The sequence below is a fragment of the Phascolarctos cinereus genome, unplaced genomic scaffold (genome assembly GCF_003287225.1).
Source record: "Phascolarctos cinereus isolate Bilbo 61053 unplaced genomic scaffold, phaCin_HiC Scaffold_3;HRSCAF=262, whole genome shotgun sequence".
Classification (NCBI taxonomy): Eukaryota; Metazoa; Chordata; class Mammalia; order Diprotodontia; family Phascolarctidae; genus Phascolarctos; species Phascolarctos cinereus.
Window position 1 is genome coordinate 125374945 of NW_027555736.1, and position 20623 is coordinate 125395567.

The 20623-nt window shown below is 40.6% G+C and overlaps 2 protein-coding genes across 2 annotated transcripts in view; one reads left to right on the top strand and one right to left on the bottom strand.

The window, feature by feature from the left end:
• The window catches only part of ST8SIA2 (ST8 alpha-N-acetyl-neuraminide alpha-2,8-sialyltransferase 2), a 95858-nt gene extending 86272 nt beyond the window's left edge, over nucleotides 1–9586 (top strand). Inside the window, exon 6 of the mRNA XM_020964375.2 lies at nucleotides 949–9586. Within this exon, the coding sequence (XP_020820034.1) occupies nucleotides 949–1234 (286 nt within the window). The 3' untranslated portion in view covers nucleotides 1235–9586. The remainder of the gene's footprint in view (nucleotides 1–948) is intronic.
• Nucleotides 9587–12896: 3310 nt separating this feature from the next.
• On the bottom strand, nucleotides 12897–13550 carry LOC110224058 (large ribosomal subunit protein eL29-like). Its single transcript, XM_021009859.2, has one exon. The coding sequence runs from the start codon at nucleotides 13513–13515 to the stop codon at nucleotides 12925–12927; it is 591 nt and encodes a 196-aa protein (XP_020865518.1). The 5' UTR covers nucleotides 13516–13550; the 3' UTR covers nucleotides 12897–12924.
• Between the last annotated feature and the right edge of the window lie 7073 nt (nucleotides 13551–20623).

Below are 20623 nucleotides of genomic sequence, written 5' to 3' on the forward strand. Positions count from 1 at the left end.
TTTTTAAGCATCACCAATCTCCATTTCACAGTTGGGAGCAATGAAAAAGTCAAAGATCACCAGAAGACACCTAGCGTTAGGGACAGTTGTCCCTTGTAGGCCATCTCTGACCCAGAATGCTGGCTACCCCCTAGAACATGTATCTTACTCTGTTCCTCCATCCTTCCCCACCTCCACTGTGGGAATACCTGAAATAAAATCCAGGAGCCCTGTCAGCCAGACTATAGATTCATGAACTAGAAGAGACATTAAAAACCATCAAGTCTAAACCCTCCATTTTACACAGTGGTAAACCAAGGCCCCAAAAGGTGAATGATTTGTCCAAGATCACCCAAGGAATGAACAGCAGTTAGGATTAAACTTGGGTCCTTTGACAGAAAAATAAAGACAATCAGAAGCTTGCCTAAAGCAAATAAATCCCAACAGAAATCAAGCCATTGGGCCTCATTTTCCTCAGCTATAAAATGAGAGACTTGGATTAAATGATCTCTGAGATTCCTTCCAGCTCTTAACATTGAATTTTCCTAATCATTGAAGAGCAGGAAATAATCATATGGAGCTAGAAGAGATAATTCCACGACTGATGATGTTTTCACTTTGTTTCTAAACTGGGATTGGTGGGTCAGAGGGTCCTTGGCAGAGGTATGCTTATAAACGTTTAACAACCAGCTCTTGGGGTGGGATGTGGGGTGTACTTACAACATACTTTTAAGTTTAATCTGCATTATTAATATTTTTTCCATCACTTTCTTAAGTCTAGACCATCAACAAAACAATAAACCAAGCCCTGAGTTGCCAATTTCCAAGGTACACATGCTTACATCAACAATTTAACTGTGTGAGTTAGATCCAGCATACTCCCAGTTCTAGGGCGTGACAAAGCGCTTTTTCTCAGGAAAGAGTGAGTTATGAAACTTGTGGGCTTTTTTTTTTTACTCTTTTTTTCAGGTACTGGCTGACAAACAAAGTACACATCAAAAGACCCACCACAGGACTGCTGATGTATACTCTGGCCACACGCTTTTGCAACACCATCTACCTCTATGGCTTTTGGCCCTTTCCACGAGATCAGAATCAGAACCCTGTCAAGTATCACTATTATGACAGCCTTAAATATGGCTATACATCCCAGGCCAGCCCCCATACCATGCCCTTGGAGTTTAAAGCCCTAAAGACCTTGCACCAACAGGGGGCTTTGAAACTGACCGTTGGTGAGTGTGATGGAGCCACGTAAAATGGTGGCCAAAGAAGATTCCGTGGCTCACGTTTCCTGCAGGCTACACCACGGGCAGATGGGGGTCGGGAGGCAAAAACAATAGGACGAGCAGAGGCTAGTGGTTTTCTTTGTTAAAGTGTAAAACAGTGACAAGAATATATATACCTGCATATATATATTGACCTGAGTATTATAACTATGTGGTGTTCATCCAGAGTATGGCAGACAAGTTACAGGAAGAAGGTGCTGAGGACTTACCCGATTTGGAGACACCATCTTTGGGAGTGAGAGGATTGGACTCAAAAGGAAATCTATTCCAGCACTGGATATGTCATAGTCTCCTGGGTTGAAGGATTCTGGGGACTGATGGATGAATGCTAAGGCTAATTTGTTTTCAGCTGCTCTGTGTCTCTGAGAAAAGTGGATTCTGGGTGACCCAGAACCTAGAGGTTGGCAACTGGGTTTTTAGTGTTAAGAATGATACTGTTCAAGAAAAAGGGGGAAGGGATGGGGGCTCAACAGAAAAGTGGAGCAAGAAACCGAGAAGCACAGGTTGGGGCATGTTAGTGGATGGCCTTGGTTTATTCACTCTAGGTGAATTGTCTAGGAGACAAGCTCATGTCCCATCACTGTGTTCCAGATGGGACACTGTTTCAGTTCATAAAACAACCAGCGATGGACTTTGGCTTTCTAGCTTACAAAATCATGATGCCAGCCTGAATACCACTGCTGGCTGAAGCAGAGAAAAAAAAGATGACCCTGAAAGTACTCTGATCATTCAAATCAGATCAATTCTTGTATACAAAAAAAAAAAACCCATCTGAGGTGTTCAGAGCCACACTTGGGGCAAAGACAGAAGAGTGTCAAACAATGCTTAGCCTTTTCTAAATGTACTTTGGAGTGGCAAAGAGAGAGAAGCCCTGGGGTTTAGGAGAAGTGGAGGAAGAGAAGGAATCACAGACCTAAAGGTGGTATTGAGGGTAAGAGAAGGGATATTATAATCTGACCTCATACCAATCAAAGTCACCTTTTAAGTCTCTTTCCCAAGGGTTAACTCACCTTCCTTCCTGTTAAAATATAAGGTCAGGGATTGGACTGAAAGCTACCACAGCAATGAAATCCAAAGCCAAGGCTTGAAAGGGCACTGCGAAGATAAATGTCATCATGGTAAAATATATAAGATTGCCTTCCCTCACTGCGCACAAAGCCCCAGAGTGTGAAACCTGAAAGAATTTTAGACATCCAGTTTCATTTCTCAGCACCAACACCGTTTGTGTTCTGCATCTCACTCTGTGTGGTCAAAGCAACCAGACTGCTCAGTTTCAACGTCACTTTCTTGTCAGTTTCTTGTCCTGATTGTCAGGTGGTGTAGCTTGGCTCTCTCATTTAGCTTTCTGACTCTGCAAGGAGAGGTTTAAATCCTCCCTTCTCTCCTCCCGCCCCCCACAAGTGATGCAATTATTTCGGGATTTTGTGAAATTTGACTTGTTCCTACTAAGGTTTGTATAATCTTTCCTTTTTGTAAAGCCAACTATAGGATGCAAACCACTGGGCATAGCATCCTGGGGAAACATGGGCTGAGAACCAGTCACTTAAGAGTTGGAATCCTGGGTCATGGTTAGAGATGGATACTGTGTATGGGGCATGGGCTGTCTTGATTTGATTGCTGTATTACCTTTCTGATTAATAATCATGTTTTAAGACATATTTTGAAGTTAAGTGAAAAACCATTTCTTGAAGGGAGTTGAGAAAAGAAATCAAGATCTGCTTCTAAACATATGAGATTAGACACAATTAATAAATAGCAATTCAGGACAAGACATTTGCTCCAGATTAATGGTTGGTTGAATAGTAGCTGGAAGCTACAGAAGGTTGCCCCTAAGCCATTAACCCAGGACAAAATACTCCCCAGGATAAGGCAGTGATTGCTACTATAAATTGTTTTGTTCTTTGTAGTATTGTTCTAGATTTTAGATTTTTAGTTTTCATCATGAAATGAAAATTTTAAGATTCCTTAGAGGAAGCAGAAGTAATTGCCATCATATTTTACACTTCTCTAGAGCCTTTCATCTTGAAGATCTCAAAGGGTTTTAGGAACATTTCATTTTCAAGGCTCACAGAGCCCAAGAGGGAGCAGGTAAGTGACATTGCCAGCATATTCTAGTTGGATTAACTCAAACACAAAGGACTCTGGTGGTTAACCCCAAAACTAACAAAGCAAGTCAGCAGCAAAGTCAGGAGAAGGACCTAGGAGCCCTGAATTCCAGCCTTATGTTCTAGCCAGAAGATACTATTCCTAATGGAGAGAATTCTTAAAGAAGTCCGCATTGTTTACTGACTTTTGTTTCTGGCCTATAATAGTTTAGGCTCATTAAACTGACATTAGTGGTAGTTGTATGCAGAAATAACTTGAACCTCTGATTTTTGCTTTTCATCCCGATGGCAAAGAACAGTTAGATCAGCTTCTTCCTGAGGGTCTGCTTTGGTGAACTGTACTTTTAGAGAAGTAGTAAGTGATTAAAAACCTGCCTTCATCTATTTCTTGAAAAGAGTTAGAAATATAAGATCAATTTTGTTGATTCTAGTATTGGCAAAATGCTTTGTGCAGCAGCAATGACTCCATTGGCTGTTTCTTCCTGTCCTTTTCCATCTGACCACCAAGACTTAACAGAAGCAGACAATAAGTTCTTACCTAATTGACTTATTTGATTAGATCATAATACTAATGAAGCCTGGGGTCATGGCTTCTATCCCTGTATGGACACGTTAGCTTTGGTATATGGTGTGGGGGAGGTTGGGGTGGGAGTGTAACAATAACAATAGCTCACATTTTTATAGCACTTTACAATCACAAAGCACTTTACCCCATAATCTCATCTGTTTCTTACAAGAACCCTGTGAGATAGGTAAATCATGTGAGCACTGAAGATCTTTGATTCCTAGCCCTGTCTGTGGCCTTTGTTAAGTGACAACCTCTCTGAGCCTCAGTTTCCTTATTTGTGAAATGGGGATCACACTTTCAAGCCCTATCTTATGGGAATTTTTTAAGGAAAATATTTGTAACCTGTGAATCACTATACAAATGTGAACCATTTTTACCATCCTTTTAAGATAGATGAGGAATTGGAGATTCAGATAGGTCACTTTGCCCAAGGTCACACCATTAATGTAAGTGTCAGACCCAAGGGCTAGCATTCAGGTCTTCTGACTCCAAACCCAGTATTCTTTCTACTACTACATTATGTTGCCTCCATAGACTTACCTTGGCCAACTATATTGCAGGCATGTTGGTGACAGGGGACTCATCCAGTGAGGGTAAGAAATAGTAATGGTCATCACATTTTCTTAGCACTTTATAATTCATTAATATAGCACATTCATCTATAGATTGTCACTAAGCTTCCCTCCAATTCTAAAATTCTGTGACTCCATGATTCTAGCTCAATTTTATTTGATCTTCACAACAATCCTGGAAGGCCAGGATTAGTCCACCTGTTTTAGAGATGAAGAAATCTAAGCTCAGAATGATTTGTCCAAAGTTACCCAGCAAGCACATGGAGGAGTTGGGCCTAGAAGTTAAGGTCTTCTGACTCCTACTCCTGCCCTCTTTCCACTACAATATAGAGACTAATCAATACAAAATATTCCTAATACCATAAAAAATTTATTTCAAGCATATGCTTTATTGGCAGTGATTCAGTAGCACCCTTGTCATATTCAAAGAACGTGAGTGTAAAGAACTCTCCATCCATCTGTATAATGAGAGAGAGAGAATATGCTCATGGAAGAGTATATGTTACCATGAACCTAGAGACGTATGCTTGTCTGCGTAAGTGAAATCTCCTGTTGGTTTGGTGGAGACGAAAGCTGTTTGCATTTTACCAGGCAGGGGTTGTTGGAGCTACAGTTCTTAATAAATCTTCTCTGCTGATTTTCCAATCGGGATAAGAAACCACCAGGCCAGATGGTACAGAGACCAACCTGCTCCAGGAGGCTGCTGTTTGAGAAATCTCTTCATGCCTAATTAAGGCTCTTCTTCCAAAATGAATGATACTGAAAAGTATATTGATGTTGATCAGATGGGAATCCAGACGTGTATGTTGCTATATGAGCATCCTTAATAGCATCCCCAATGACACCAGCAACAGCAGCCTACCCAAGCTGCTCCTGTGCTTCATTTTATCCCATCCCAAATCCAACCTCCAGTTCTAGCCTCAGCATCTCACCTTCTGTCTTCACTGCTCTTTCTATTCAGAGAGAGCAGAGGAAGCCCAGGCAGGAGTAGTCAGCATCTTGCCATCTCTCAAGAGATCCTATGATTCTGGGATGCCACTTCCTGCCAGAGTCCTGACCTAGATTAACTACTGTGAAATGCTTAGGTTGAGGTCAGTCTCTCTAGCCCGTTCCACCTTTGGAGCCCCCACCTTTGGATCCCCCCATCTTTGGACCCCCTACAAATCACAAAACAAAGGTAAAAAGAAATGCATTCCATTTTGGTGATTGAGCCAGCTGCCAAAGAAGAGAGAATGTCCATAAGAACTAAACTAAGACCATTTTTCAGTTTCCTTGGATTTTATGTGAGTAGAAACTGAATTTTGATCAGTGGCAGCCACAATGGTTAGGTCTGATTTGACCAAATGATTTCAAAGTATACTACTTTGAAATTTCAGAGTCCAAACCACACTATCTAACTAATAATACATTAAGCTAAATAACCACACACTCAAACTAATCTTCACCCTTTATCAGTGGGCAATCCTCCAAATTACCAAGGTGACAAAAATGGGGGTCCTTCTTGATCTTTCTTCATCTACCACTTGTTTATATTTTCTAGCAAAGTCATATTGGGGGAGGCTCAGCAAAAGTTGTGAGTAGCCATTTCTTCAATATTTCAATAGATCTGTGATCTTATCAATTTGGGTGCTCCTTCCAGGGGTGCAGATTTTTCCCCATCTACACCTTCTTGTTCTGTACAACTCTCGATCATGTTCTCCTACAAATCCTCTACAGGTTATCCACTTCTTGACATTACATGGACCAGAGAGAGGGGTGGAGGAAGGGAAGGAGAATAAGCATTTATTAAGTACTGACTATCAGGTACTGTGCTAAGTGCTTTACAAATACTATGTCATTTGATCCTCACAATAACCCTGTGAAATAGGTAATATTATCTCCATATTAAGGTTGAGAAAACTGAGGCAGATATGTTAAGTGACTTGCCCAGGGTCACACAGCTAAGAAGTATCTGAGGCTGGATTTGAACTCAGGTCTTCCTGACTCTAGGCCCAGTCATCTATCCACTGTGCCACCAGCTGCCTCCTAGGGATAGTATAGCAGCAGACCACATGAGATGTCCATTGTTTGTCTCTTGTACTTGGTAATGACTGGACTGTCTCCTTTTCCAAACATATATCTCTCTGCTGACATCCTTTTCCCTTCTGTCATGCATTGACTTGTTGATCTAAGCCTCTCTATTTCCCTTTGGAGGACTTACCACCTTAATTCCCTAAAGACTATGGCATTCCGCACCTTGCAGTCACAATCATCAGAAAAATATTGATATCAAATTGGGAAACAAGCTTGGTGTCACTATAAAGACGGTGCAAGTTCCCAAATTTCTGTCCATTACCTTTTCCTCAGGTTTAGATCCAGTTCATTATCCAGCCCCAAATCTTGTTTTAGAAAAATGGAATGTCTCCACGCCATTTCCAAATATTAAAGAGATGTCAGCAGATACTAAACATAGGCAACATTAAGTGAACTATATGGAAGATTTACTGTATCTTGCTGATGGGGTAAGTTAAATTTACCTTTGGAAGAGCTCTGAAGTCCCACCTTTTAACTTGGGTGGAATCATGAACTTTTGCTCTAAAAGGAGATACAAAAGTTGAGGTTGTTGGATAGAATCATTTGTACAGAAGAGTAGATCATTCAAGATGATGATATTAAAGGGAAGCTGGATGTTACAGAGGATGCAACAACTAGACAATTTTCTCAAGTTATTGTGCTTAAGAAAATGGCTTGAGAAAACCCAAGACTATTTTTTTTCGTATTGCAATGGAAGTGGCAGGATGACTGGTGAGAAACTAAGCTATTCTGATAACAACTCTGGGATTAGTCCTTTGATTGCTACAAGAAAAGAGGCACTGTGTAATTTTTAGAGAAAGAATACTAGACTGGGAATGGAATACCTACCTGGTTTCTAAATGAGCACTGAGACCCTTTCCAGCTTTAAAATCTATTATTTTTGACCTAGGTAGGAGTGTGTCTCTAACAAACCACTGGTCCACTTTGTGCTTGTTTTCTCATCTATAGAAGGGGGCTAATGACACCATGCCTACTTCATTGGGTTATCGGAAGGATTTATAAAATAAAATTGATGTAAAAGTACTCTAAAAAATACAGAAATAATGCTATCCAAAAGTGAATCTGGAACTACCTGTGGGAGGTGGAGGGGATCTTCATAGAATTTTGTGGTTTGGATTTCTTTTTTATCTCTAAGGCAAGGAATAGTGCACACTTCGGGACAGAGACAGGATTAAAAGGAGATCCCCAGAAAAAGAAAGATAACATGCAGAGAGGAGGGAGGTAACAGGATTTCTCCACCTGGCCATGCTGCTGCTCCATGGGGGGCTGAGGAGGATAATGGTTCCTTTTAATGTGCTTTCTTTTTGGTCCCAAACCATGTCATGTTTCCTTGCCTTGGGAAATGAGAGGGGAAAAAACACCTCCAAATCCTGGAAGTCTACATAGAAACATTACATGAGGTATTATCATAATGATTATCGTTATTTGACAGCAAGGTAAGCTACATGAAATAGTGGAAAGTAGTCTGTTATACCAAAAAAAAAAAAGGGTGAGGGGGGAGGTCTATGGCCCCTATTGTGAGAAGAAAAGAATCTGCTCAGAAAGTAAGCTCTACTATAAAGCATTAGTAACCCCTGTCTGAGGGCAGGGTCATTAACATTTTTTAAATGACTTATTGAAGTGTAGAAGATAACAACTCCCTGGAACCACTTTGCCTATAGCATAGTCTAGGAAACTATTTCCTACTATGCTTTTCCTCTATGTTACCAGATCCTCCAATAAAGGGAATCAACATACTAGTGTTAGGTAAACTAAGTTAGCCTATGTCTTGGAAGTTGGACAAAAAATAACAAAAGTCCAGGGAGGAGAGGGAGAACAGTAAGAGCAGGACAGATGACCAGTAGGGGGAAAACTTTCATCAGCATATCATATGAGGCCATGGCACACACGGGAGTAGTAAGCCTAGAGAAGAGAGAACTCTTTGGATTTGACTTTTCTTACCCTAGCACTAAGCAACCACCACCCACCCAATCCACCTACCAGGTATTATATACCATTAGTAGGATGGTCTTAAGTAGGCAGTATTTTTCACTAGTGGCAACTGGAACAAGAAAAGCCACAACCATCATGACCTTGGGAGATAGAACCTGGTGATTCTGTGTCAGCAGCTACACCATATTCTGGATATTAGGATAGCAACTTTTTGCATGGGACTAGGATTGAACAGCCTTCATAATATAAGTTGGGGAAATTTCTATGATGCTTTATTTTTCTTTTCTTTTTCTTTTTAGGCAATTGGGGTTAAGTGACTTGCCCAGGGTCACACAGCTAGTAAGTGTCAAATGTTTGATCTGAGGCCGGTTTTGAACTCAGGTACCCCTGACTTCAGGGCCGGTGCTCTATCCACTGCGCCACCTAACTGCCCCTATGATGCTGTCACAAGGCAGAGTTTCCAGGGGAGGCAGACCAGTGCTTCTTCCTCCATAACTTATGAAATGGTGCTAAAGCTTCTGGTAGCCTCACAGACACCTGGGAAAAAGTACAGTTACCCTCTGAAGCAGTGCCTACTCTTCATGAAACCAAGATGACGGAGTGACTAGGTGAACATAGAGCAGGGAAACTCCAGTGGTGAGAAAAGAGAGCAGAAGAGTTTAAAAAAAAGGCAATTAAATATTCATTGTGAATAATAAGAGTGGTGGTAAGGAAACTCACTCCTGGGGTTCAGGACCCTTGTGGGTGAGCTGGGGAGTGTTCAGAGGAGGGCAACCAAGATGGTAAAGAGCCTTGAATACATGACATCTGAGCAATAACTGAAGGAATTAGAGATGTTTAGACTGGAGAAGACAAGACTCATGATAGCTTTGGCTAACTTATTCATATGGTGATAAACTGTAAACATGTATTGCTGCTCTTGGTGAATAGTCAAGGGGAGGAATCAAGTGACTGATTTGGGTCCCTCCCAGGCTTAGAATTCTTTGAATAATTTGTCCTATGTTTTGCTCATTTTTCCTATTTGTCCCTTTTTTGACTATTGTTATTTCCTATAAAGTTCTGTTTGGACCACTGGGCTGTTTTCTGGTTTTTCTGAAACTTTGTTGCTCTGATTGACAAATAGGAAGCACTAGTAGATTCTGAATTATTGGAACTATAACCAAGTTGAGCTCACATACAGTGAGATTTCCTGCAGCCTCAGTTTCTTCATCTGAAAAAAATAGGAATATTTTATACCCACTTTCATATTTCAGCAGAGTTGCTAAGTTCAATAGAGTGAGTAATGTTTGAAAGAGGTTTGAAACTACTTGGAGAAAAGACACTCATTACTCTACATTATACCAGTTTCCCATTATCTAACAACATGGAGCTCTCAGCTCCCTCACTCTAATCCTTTCCAATTGGACTTTGCCATTGTGTTCATTGAACCACGTCCTTCTAAAAGAATCAGAAACACAAAATAAACTTCTGTTATCTGGCTCGAGTTCTCTGACAAATATCTCTCCTTTCCTATATAGAGACATAAGCCTCCAAAAAAGGAAAAATTAGGGTTAAAGTACAGTTTGTTGGAGAAATATTGAACCCAAGATGATGACAGACTGCTCAGTGGCAGTTCTGAAACTGCCTATATGCATCCTCATTCACCCTCTTGTTAAACATTGATACTTCATTGTACCTGTGATTTCAATAAAAAGAGTATTCTAGGGGGCAGCTAGGTGGCACACAGTGGATACAGCACCAGCCCTGGAGTCAAAGGACCTGAGTTCAAATGTGACCTTAGACACTTACTAGCTGTGTGACCCTGGGCAAGTCACTTTAAAAAAAAAGTATTCTGTCACAAGCCATGCACATCTTCTCTCTCTCACTTCAATCCAATTCATTTGAAAGTCACGGCATCACCTTCCTGATGTCGTGGTCCTGTTCGAGAAAGAAGGACAAACAACAACCTGTGAGTAATATGAGCTGCCCCACTGAGGACCCAACTGGCCAGTTCCAGTTGGGCAACGCAGCTCCTTTCCTACCTTCTTCCTTTCCTCTCTTCCTTCCTCTGTTCACATAGGCTATTTTACATATACATGTATATATATATATATAGCCTATGTGGACATATATATAGCACCTAGGGGTTCTCTGCCCAAAGAAATATAAATTTTGATGGCTGAAACCTCAAAAGATATCTTGGGGTTTACCTGCTGGATTTCCTTCTTAAGGATGGTGCCTTAAACCCAAATCACTCTGGCTCTTGTTAATTGGCTAACAATAGGTCCGGGTCCAAGCCCCCCACCCCCATTGTTTTATCCCTGGTGGCTCAGAGTGAATAGCAACTGTTTCTGTTTTGGCCAGAAACCCTGAGGGTCTTCCCCTTCCAGATGGCTATGGTTTTTTTGACTGAGTAAAAGGCCATTCTTTGCCTTATTTCTTACCTAGCTTTAATCACTGAATGGGTGTTGCCTCAGTGGAACTGAGACTTGGGAAAGACCTTAGCTTAAAAAGGCCAAGGTCTCCTACTGCATCCAGGACTATCTCTGGTCCTGTTGATCTATATCTTGCCACTGGGCCCGGATGGCACCAGAGGAGAAAGTGAGGCTGGTGACTTTGCACAGCCCTCCCTCACTTAAATCCAATTCACTTGCAAGTCATGGCATCACCCTCCTGACTTCATGGACCTCTTCGAGAATGAAGGACAAACAGCAACAACTCCTCATCCTATGCAACTCTTGTTCATGTTCTCCTTTAAATCCTCCGCTAGGACCCCTTCAACAAACTTGGAGATTTTGGCTATACCTCTTATATTGTATGGCTATCAATGGAGAATTAGGTCTATCCATCAGTTATCCCTTGATCTTGCTACGTAGCATATTGCCAACAAATAATTATGTAGGTAAAGCAGTTCAAGGAAATCATCAGAAAGACTACTGGTAAAGGAGATGGGCCAGTCACATAGCACAAATTCTTTAAAGTGATTATGGATCACATTTAAGATGTCCTCTAATATTCCAGGATCTGCTGAAATCACCTCATGTCATATGCAAATAAAAGCATCTGAAGGACCATTTAGATTGTAAACAGCACATTCCCCAAGATGGTGGCATACACCTTTGATGAGTATTGGTCTCCTTGTTGTAAGCTTTATTTGATAATAATAGAGTCTTTGCACGAAGTTTTTCCATTGTTACATCTGTCAAGGCAATGTACATTATTTCAACATACATGGATTCACCATCTTAGAGGAGATCCTACAAGGTAAAATTTTGCTCTACCGAATCAAATGTTGTTTATAAAATATTGAACAGAGATGCACAGCAGGTCTTGAATTCTCTTCCCCTTTCAGTCAATTGCTTCTCTGTAAAAAAGCATTCTAGAATTTCATCTGAAAAAGCCTGCTTGTTTGACCCACCTTGAGCAGCTGTTCTGTCTCCATTAGGTAGATCCTCCTCTATTTTAATCAATAATAAACAGTTATTAAACACCTTCTAAGTGCCAAACACCATACTAAGTACTGAGGATACAAAAGGAAGCAAAAAACAGTCTCTGCCCTCGGGGAACTCACAATCTCACTCTTTTCTTTCTCTTGTCCAATCTGGGAAAAATTAACCCTTTATAATTGTCATCTCCTAGGTAGATTCAACAATCTACATCTTCTCTTTCTCCTGAACTCCCACTACCCAATTTGAATTTGGTTTTTTCAGTCTTCATACTTGTTCTACACTTTTTCAAATAAAATGGTCCTTGAAGTAAATACCACTTTTGTTCCAATGGACTTCAATCCCAATAGCTTTGTCTCTTGAATTTTTGTTGCTCCCTCTTAAGATAGAAGGCATTTTATCCTTTCTGGACATTTTATTTCTATGTTTTTTGCCTCATTCCTAGCCTATTCAAAACTAACACTTTACTCCAACTCACAGATGTCTAGGGCAATGACAATTACAAATTTCTCTAAAGCCAAGGGACTCCTAATTAATGGGCCACTCCTTTGGGAGAAACCTTGAAGATTCATCATTTGCCCAATGACATTCCTTCACGACAATGTCCTGAAACTGACAATATATGTTCTCTATTAGCTTCGAAAACTCCCAATATGCCTGACCCTCATCAATGATAGACAGACATCTTTCATGTCCTTGCTCACCTTCAGATGGTTATTGTCATGTTCAGGGTAAAAGATCAACACCCAAATGATTCCTATACCATGAGTGAAGAGGAGTCAATTCATTCTCATTTCTATATGCCATTCCAGAAGATCCTGTAGCAATAACTACAGGCAGGTTATCAGTAGTTTTTCACCATTCCATTTTTTTTTAGACTCACCATTTTCCTTATTTGTACAAAATAGTGAATAGAATAATCATACCCTGACTGGGAAAAAATGGTAGTATAGGGTTTAAACAAGTCCTTCTGTCCTGAAGCATCTATTTTGAAGGCTTGGGACTAGCAGCTTTAGCCCCAGCATCTTTGGGTTTGGATTCACCAGGCTTAGCAGCCTTGGAATCACTGGGCTTTGTGACCTTGGGATCAGACTTGGCTGCCTTGGGATCAGACTTACTAACCTTGGTGGCAGACTTGGCAGCGTTGGGGTCAGTAGGCTTGGCAGCCTTGGCAGTCTTGGGGTCAGTGGTTCTGGCAACCTTAGAGTCAGGCTTTGTGATCCTGGGGCCTGGCCGTTTGATGCCCACTCTAGGACCTGGATGCTTGGTGGCCATCTTATGTCCAGCACACTGGGCACTGGCCTTGGGGATCTTGGGCCTGAGGAGCTTGGCCTTGGAGGCCTTGGTGCTCAGGGCCTTGATGGCCTCTGCTCGTGCTTTGATGGCTTTTGCGTTGTTGGCCTGCATCTTCTTCAGCCCCTTCTTGTTGTGTTTCTTGGCAAAGCGCATGTTTCTCAGAAACTTGGGGTCAACCCCTTTCAGAGACTCGTATCTCTGTGACCTAGGTTTCTTGATGCCGTTTCTGTGCCATTTTCGTGATTGGTTATGGGTGGTATGGTTGTTAGACTTAGCCATCTTTACACCGCAGCCTGCGCTAACAGGCACTCCACCAACCGAGAGAGAGAAAGCCACCATTCCATTTTTTTGAGACAAACCTTTAGGTAATGATGTAAGTTTTACAGGGCACTATAGAAAGTCCTTCCTCAAAATTATTTTTCCTAGTCTCCAGGGTAAAGCTAGAAATTGTTTTACTACCTCTGATACTGGGAAAGGTAGTGACAGGGTTGTTTTTTAAAAAAAAAGGAAGAAGAAGAAAAAACTGTTCCCCATAAAATTATGCTAATCAATAGGACTTTGAATTTATTCCAGACTGTAAGTAAATGATCTTTTTGGTGTGAAAAGTAAAGTTTGTAGTTTCCCATAATGGTCCTATAATGGTCATTGAAAGCAGGACATGATGGCCATCCCCTAAAATCCCTGCTACTGGGAGCCTAAGGCTAGTGAATCAAATAAGAGTATTTGAAGGACCACACCATCTCCCATTTGGACTCTGAACTGGACATTCTCTAAGATAGTGGCAAACACCACTGAGCTTGACAGTTCTGAGCTATAGTAGGGGTAAAGCTGATAAGGTCCACATTAAGTCTGTGATCACATTAAGTGAACCCTTGCGAGAAAGGAAGATGTTACCAGGCTACTGAAGGTAGGGAAAAGTGAATCTGGTCAGAAGTGGAGCAGGTCAAAGTTTCTGCACCAATCAATAGTATGACTACTGAGTTTATAAAATGGATGAGATAGGGAGACTCAGTTTTAAGAAAGAATAATAACATTTTGAAAGCTCTAAAGGAATTCTCCTGGGGCGGCCAGTTGCAAAATATCACAGCTTCACTCCAAGTTATTCACCTTTGAAAAGGGAATAGGCTTTAAACACCCAATCTATAAACATGGAGGGCTAGAATCAAAACCACCTAAAGTAAGAAAGAACAGAAATGGGGCCATTCTACCCATACTTTATAATGTCTTCCATACCCATCAGGCCCAGAAGCCTAGACAACTATATAAAAGTGAAACTAAAATCACACACAAAAAAATGTTTAAAATGGAGCCAGTCTTGAGATACAAGGCAAAAATGTTCCCTGGGACCTAGTGGCACTGTTCTTTCCAGCTGAGAAGATGTATTTGGATTAACTGTGATATCCATTCCCTTTGAAATTTGTGAGATTCCCTAGGAAATACTATCTCATAGGATAGAATCAATCTAGTAATTATCCTTCTGTATATGCCAGAGGAAGAAGGCTGGACTAAATGACTTCTAGAGATCATTTCCAGTGCTATGATTCTAGTTTATGGCCCTACAAACCCTAATTAGTGAGACTGAGCAGCTGCCACTGGGGCTTCATCCAGAAAAGTCTAATTCCCCAGGGTGGGTTGGAAGATGTCTTCTTTTGTATCCCCTTCTCCCCATGGAATCTAATGTAGTGCTTTGCCCGCAGTAAATACAAAATGCATTCTTATTAGTTACGTCCTAAGGAAAAAGAAACGCCAGAGTTTGGAGTCCTAGCCTTTGTCCAAACCAAATTGTATTTGTCCTCTATTTAGAGATATTTATCAGACAATAAGAAAATAACTTATTTCTACCAGGGATAAAATAGGCCCAATTCTAGCAGCAACCTCTACATGCAATTCAATTCAATATAATAAATATGTAATTATTAAGCCCTTACTATAGGCCAGGCATTGTGCTAGGCACTGAGAATACAAAGATAAAACAAAACAAAGACAGCCCCTTCCCTCAAAGGGTTGACCTTACCATGTGTGCCACCTTACACATATAAGTCAATACAAAGCCTCTACAGAGCCATAGGAAGTAATTTCTACAGAAAGAGATGGGTTGGAGAGTGCAGAGAGTGGTAGGAGAGATACCTTAGCAGACTCTGGACCCCAATCCCTACAGCCTACCCTTATGATCTCCCTTCCTTCCCCTCCTAATAATCTTCTAGGAGAAATAGCTGAAGGATGACTTATTTCTAAAAATTGAACCTTTTGAGGTCTACCTATGGAGGATTCAAAAATAGGTTTTCTCCAAGCTCTTACTAAAGAAATCAACTGGCTTATAATTTTGTTAGCATAGAGGGCTCCCTGCAGAGGATCAGAACCTGTCTATGACTAAACTGAAATCCTAGAGAGTTTCCTGAGGCATCTGAAGTTTAAGTAAATTGTCCAGGGTCTCACACACAAGTATCAGAGGGAGGATTTGAACATAGATCTCCATAGCTCCTCACCTGGAACTCTATAGGCCATACTGCCTCTATAAAATCAGGATACCTCAAAAAAAACAACTGCAAAACCTAAAATCATACTTCTTATTTACTTTAAGGACTAATTTTCTTGAATGGGAACTAAAGATAGACAGACTTTAGACCTTGCTAGCACAATATGTCAGTGAATTTTTTCATCTGAAGTGGGGAACAGAAAACTGCCTTTCCACCTTCAGCAATTTTCAACCACACAAAGGTTCTTAGAATAAAGCACATTCTCATCACTTGCGATGACCTCCTTGGTATGTGCATGCTTGGTAAGTAAACATCCCTTACGTACTGAACAAGTGATTACCTTGGGAGGGGACTCCTTTCTGACACTGCCTTCTCACCACCAAGTTAAAGAACATTTGCTCCTTCTACCTGTTGTTTAAGATACAAAAAGGTGCCCCATCTTGCTGCAACGGGGAGGGCATGGCTTCTCAGCATTCTGAGTTACAAACTGTGATCTGGAACATATTTTTCCATAGAAACAATGTCCTAAGAGGCTTTTAGGTTATATAGTACTACTATTGCCCAATTCAAATAGGCTTTTGTGGTCTATTCTAAGACCCTAACCACTATTTATAACACTGTCTCTATGGGAAATGTGTTTTAAGTTCCAAAAACTTTACTTAAAAACACACTTTTGGCACAGATCCAATTGGTAAATTGGGGACTTCTTGTACTCAATAGTTTACCCCACGTGTGGGATTATAGTATTAGGATTCTTGGTTGGTGATCTATGTAAGTTCAGAAAGTTTCAGATCTGTTTATAGCATAAAAAAAAAATTCTTTTCCCCCACTTCTTGAGGGCAGGGCACAACTTACAAATAAAAGATGAGAAATGTTTTCTGCCCTCTTCCTCTGTTTATACATTATTCCTTCTGAACCTGAATTTCAGAAAAATGGATTGTGTATCCTAATGGATTATGTATTTGTTTAATTTGTTAAATGGAAAGGGGAAAAAAAGCTTTTTCTATCAACCATCATTTTCTATCAACCATTTTCTCTGGCTATATTGCCCCAATGACTAGACCTCCAGAGCAATGAGCCAATACACAGCCTTGGTGCTACAGTTCTACTTAAAGAATGATTTGGAAGTAGAAGCAAACTTCTTCAGCCAATTTAGAAGCTACTGAGCCTCCTGTAACCTCCTTGGGGTCATTGAGAGCTGTTCTACATGCTGATTAATTCAATCAATTCAGTGAGCATTTATTAAGTAGCCACTATGATTGAGGTACAAGGATGATGGGGCCAGGCACTAGGATGATGAAGGGAAGACTGCCTGTGGTTGCTTTCATATATCTATATGGACATTTCATATCTCTCCCAAGAACCAAGTCAACAAACATTTATTAAGCATTTATTATGTGCCAGGCACTGTATTAAGCATTGGGCTTATAGAGAAAGGCAAAAACAGTCCATTCCCACAAGGAATTCAGAGTCTAATGAGGGAGACAACCTAAAAAAACCAATGTACAAACAGGACAAATACTGGATAAATAAGAGATAATCACAGAGGGAAGACATGACTGGAAAAAGCATCATGCAGAAGGTAGGATTTTGGCTGAAACTTCAAGTAGAGACATACTTTCTCCTCTATTCTTCCAAGCCCTGAAAATGTTATATTCATTTTCATTCACATAAATGAACCAATTTGAACCAGTTGTTCACCCTTAATAAGATTAGGCAAAGGGTGGTTGGAAGAAACTGGAGCTACTTTTTTTTTCATATAAGTCTACCAATTTGGTTCTTTTCTGAGCTACAGTGTACCTAGTTATTCTTGTCCTGAGGTCCTCCAAAGGAACATCAAAATGAGCTCAATCAATAAGGCTGATTACCTTATTTCCTAAAAGAACTGACCGGAACCAATCAATTCATTGTTTTTTCCTTGAGACTCTCTGGCCCTAGTAAAAAACTAGACATCATGTTATTGACCTGAAAGATCTAATAAAGAACCCCCACACACACCCCAAAATAAAATAAAAATGGAAACCTTCCAAGCACAACAATGTGGATGCCCTGAACTCCAGACATTTTTGGAACAATTATATTTTGGGACACAAGTGAAAAAAGAACCAGAGAAAACAGAAATCATATGTTAGGACTTTTAGACTTCAGCATCTTGCTGTGTTTTCCAGATGAGCTCACTTAACTCTGCTCATGCTGAGTAAATCTTTGGAGTTAGAGGTGACCGGGAAAGCAAAGGAATAGCACATTCTATTCCTGGATTGCATATTACTGTTCCATATGGGTGCTGAGCCAAAGCATATGGAGTTCCATCTGCAAGATGGGGCTGGCTGGGCCTCATGGATGGTTTTTAACGTAAGTCAATTCAGCCAGATTTGGTCAGCATCCAAACAGAAAAGAAAGCCAATGATTCAAATATTGTGTAAAACCATTGAAATTAATGGCACAAAACAACACTCATTTGTATCCAGTTTAATTTTAAAGATGTCTGCTTGATGTACAATAATGAATTAGCTATGGGAGTGTTTGGGCTGTGTGTTCAACAGTCTCCTTGAATGAATAATACATTCTTTGTGGGGGGGTTCCCCCCATTCAGGCCACTCTTTGTCAAATTATTTTGTGCTATTATTCCCCAGGAAATACACTAAGCCCTTCAGTTTCAATAATGAACCATTTACACTCCATCTGAAACCAAATTTCAAGAGGCCCTCAGCATCCCATTAGACAAGACCAATCACTACTCCTCAAGTTTAAACAGGGAATAAGAGTTCAATAAAATGTCCTTAAAAACCTCCCTGACTCAGCAGGCCTGGTAAGGAAAGACAGACATAAATGTTACCCAAGATTCTGGCATAAAATCCCAAGAGAACATCCTCTAGGACCACCTACTTTAGCTAGTGGGCTGCACCTATGCCTAGACTGAGTGCAACAGGAAACAGCTGACCTATTCCTAAACACAAGGAGAGGCAACCAGGCAACTCTGAATGATTAAACCCTGCTTCTATAACAAAGACAAATAGAAGGGCCGCACAAAGCCCATGTTCTCCCCAAACCCAAAAGGAAATTGTTTACAACTATAATACCGCTTAGCTCAGCTCCTACTACTTTCTAGGTCAGTTAATAACATTTTGTCCATCCTTAGGACTATCACAGCATCACAGACACTCTGAGTTAGAAGAGATCTCAGTGATTATGTAGTCCAACTCATACCTGAATAGGAATTCTCACTCAAATATCTCCAACAATTGGTTATCTAGCCTATGCTTGAAGACCTCCAGGGAAGAACTAACAACATCTTAAGAAAAACCATCTTGTTTCTGGACATCTCTCATTATTGGGAAGTTTTTCGTTACATTGAATCGAACTCTGGCTCTGCAACTTTCTCCCCTTTGTTCTATCTAACCCTCAGTACAAAGAGGACCATGCCTAATTCCTCTTCCATGTGACAACTTTTCAAATATTTAGAGATGAAGATCATGTTCCCTCCTTTGCATTACCAGCAACTCTTCTCTTCTTCTGGTTCAATACCCCCAGTTCTTTCAATGGATTATCATAGGGTTTGGCCTCCCATTTCTATATCATCCTCCTATCTTCCCTCTTTTAGACATACTCCAGTTTTTCAAGGCCATTCCTAAATGTGGTACCTAGAACTGAACACATTGTTCTCGATAGAGCCTGACCTAGGCAGAGTACAGTAGGACTATCATTACGGGCAAGTCCCATCAACGCTTTTGGTTGCCATGTCATGATATTGATTCATATTTAATTAGCAGTCTACTAAAATCTTCAGATTTTTCAGATGAACTGCTGTCTATTCCATTCTATACTGATAAGATGGTTAATTATTGCACTTATTCATAGTATCCCTCTTCCATGCTGTTTTCATACAAAACCTAAGCACAGGACTTTACATTTCTGTGCTTACAACTTCTTGTTCAGCCACTTCAGTCATGTCCAACTGTTCATGACCCCATTTGGGGTTTTCTTGGCAAAGATATTGGAGTGGTTTGCCATTTCCTTCTCCAGCTCACTTTACAGATGAGAAAACTGAGGCAAACAAAATTAAGTCGCTTGTCCAGGGTCACACAGCTAGTGAGTGAAGTCAGATTTAAACTCAGGAAGATAAGTCTTCCTGACTCAAGGCCTAGCGCTCTCACTGCACCACCTACCTGCCCAATTGTATTTACAATTACACAAACATAAAAAGAATCCCAATATAAAACTGTTCTCTGTGTCTCTCTCTGTCTCTGCCCCTCTGTCTCTCTCACTCTCTATCTCTGTCTCTATGTGTGTTTCTGTGTCTGTGTGTTCTTTCTCTGTGAATTTGTTACTCTCTCTCTCTGTCTGCCCTCTTGTCATTATTCCACACTTCCTCTCCACTCCAATTTCAGTACCTTCATGTATAGCTTAGATAACTAGACACAAAGACTAGCAACCCCCTCCATCATTTACTGTAAACCTTCAAATACATAGAGTTTGATTCCCAATGTACCTAGAGCCTTAGACCTCTTTCAGCATTTCCTTTATGGTACAATTAGTCACGTTTGAACCCGGTAAGACTCCTGGCATGAATGAAGCACTGGACAAAACTGGCTAGGCAGAAAATGAGGGCTTCTTGCTAAGAAGCAGTATTGTTGTAAAAAGCCATGTGGCTTATTTTTAGCAAAAGTCGTTTTCATAATTGCATGCATTAAATGAACTATTATCATCTTAGATGAACACATAAAGTGTAGTTCCAGGGAGCTCAGCTCTGAATGGCTTCCAAGAAAAGGGATTTATTCAAACATTTTTGTTCCTCTATAGCCTTTCCATTGTCACGGCCTGCACATGTGGGCCAGTTTTTATGATTTGCGTATAAGGAGGTCAGAGAAGTAGCTGCACTTGCCTGTTTTGTGTATCCTGGGCCTCTCAAA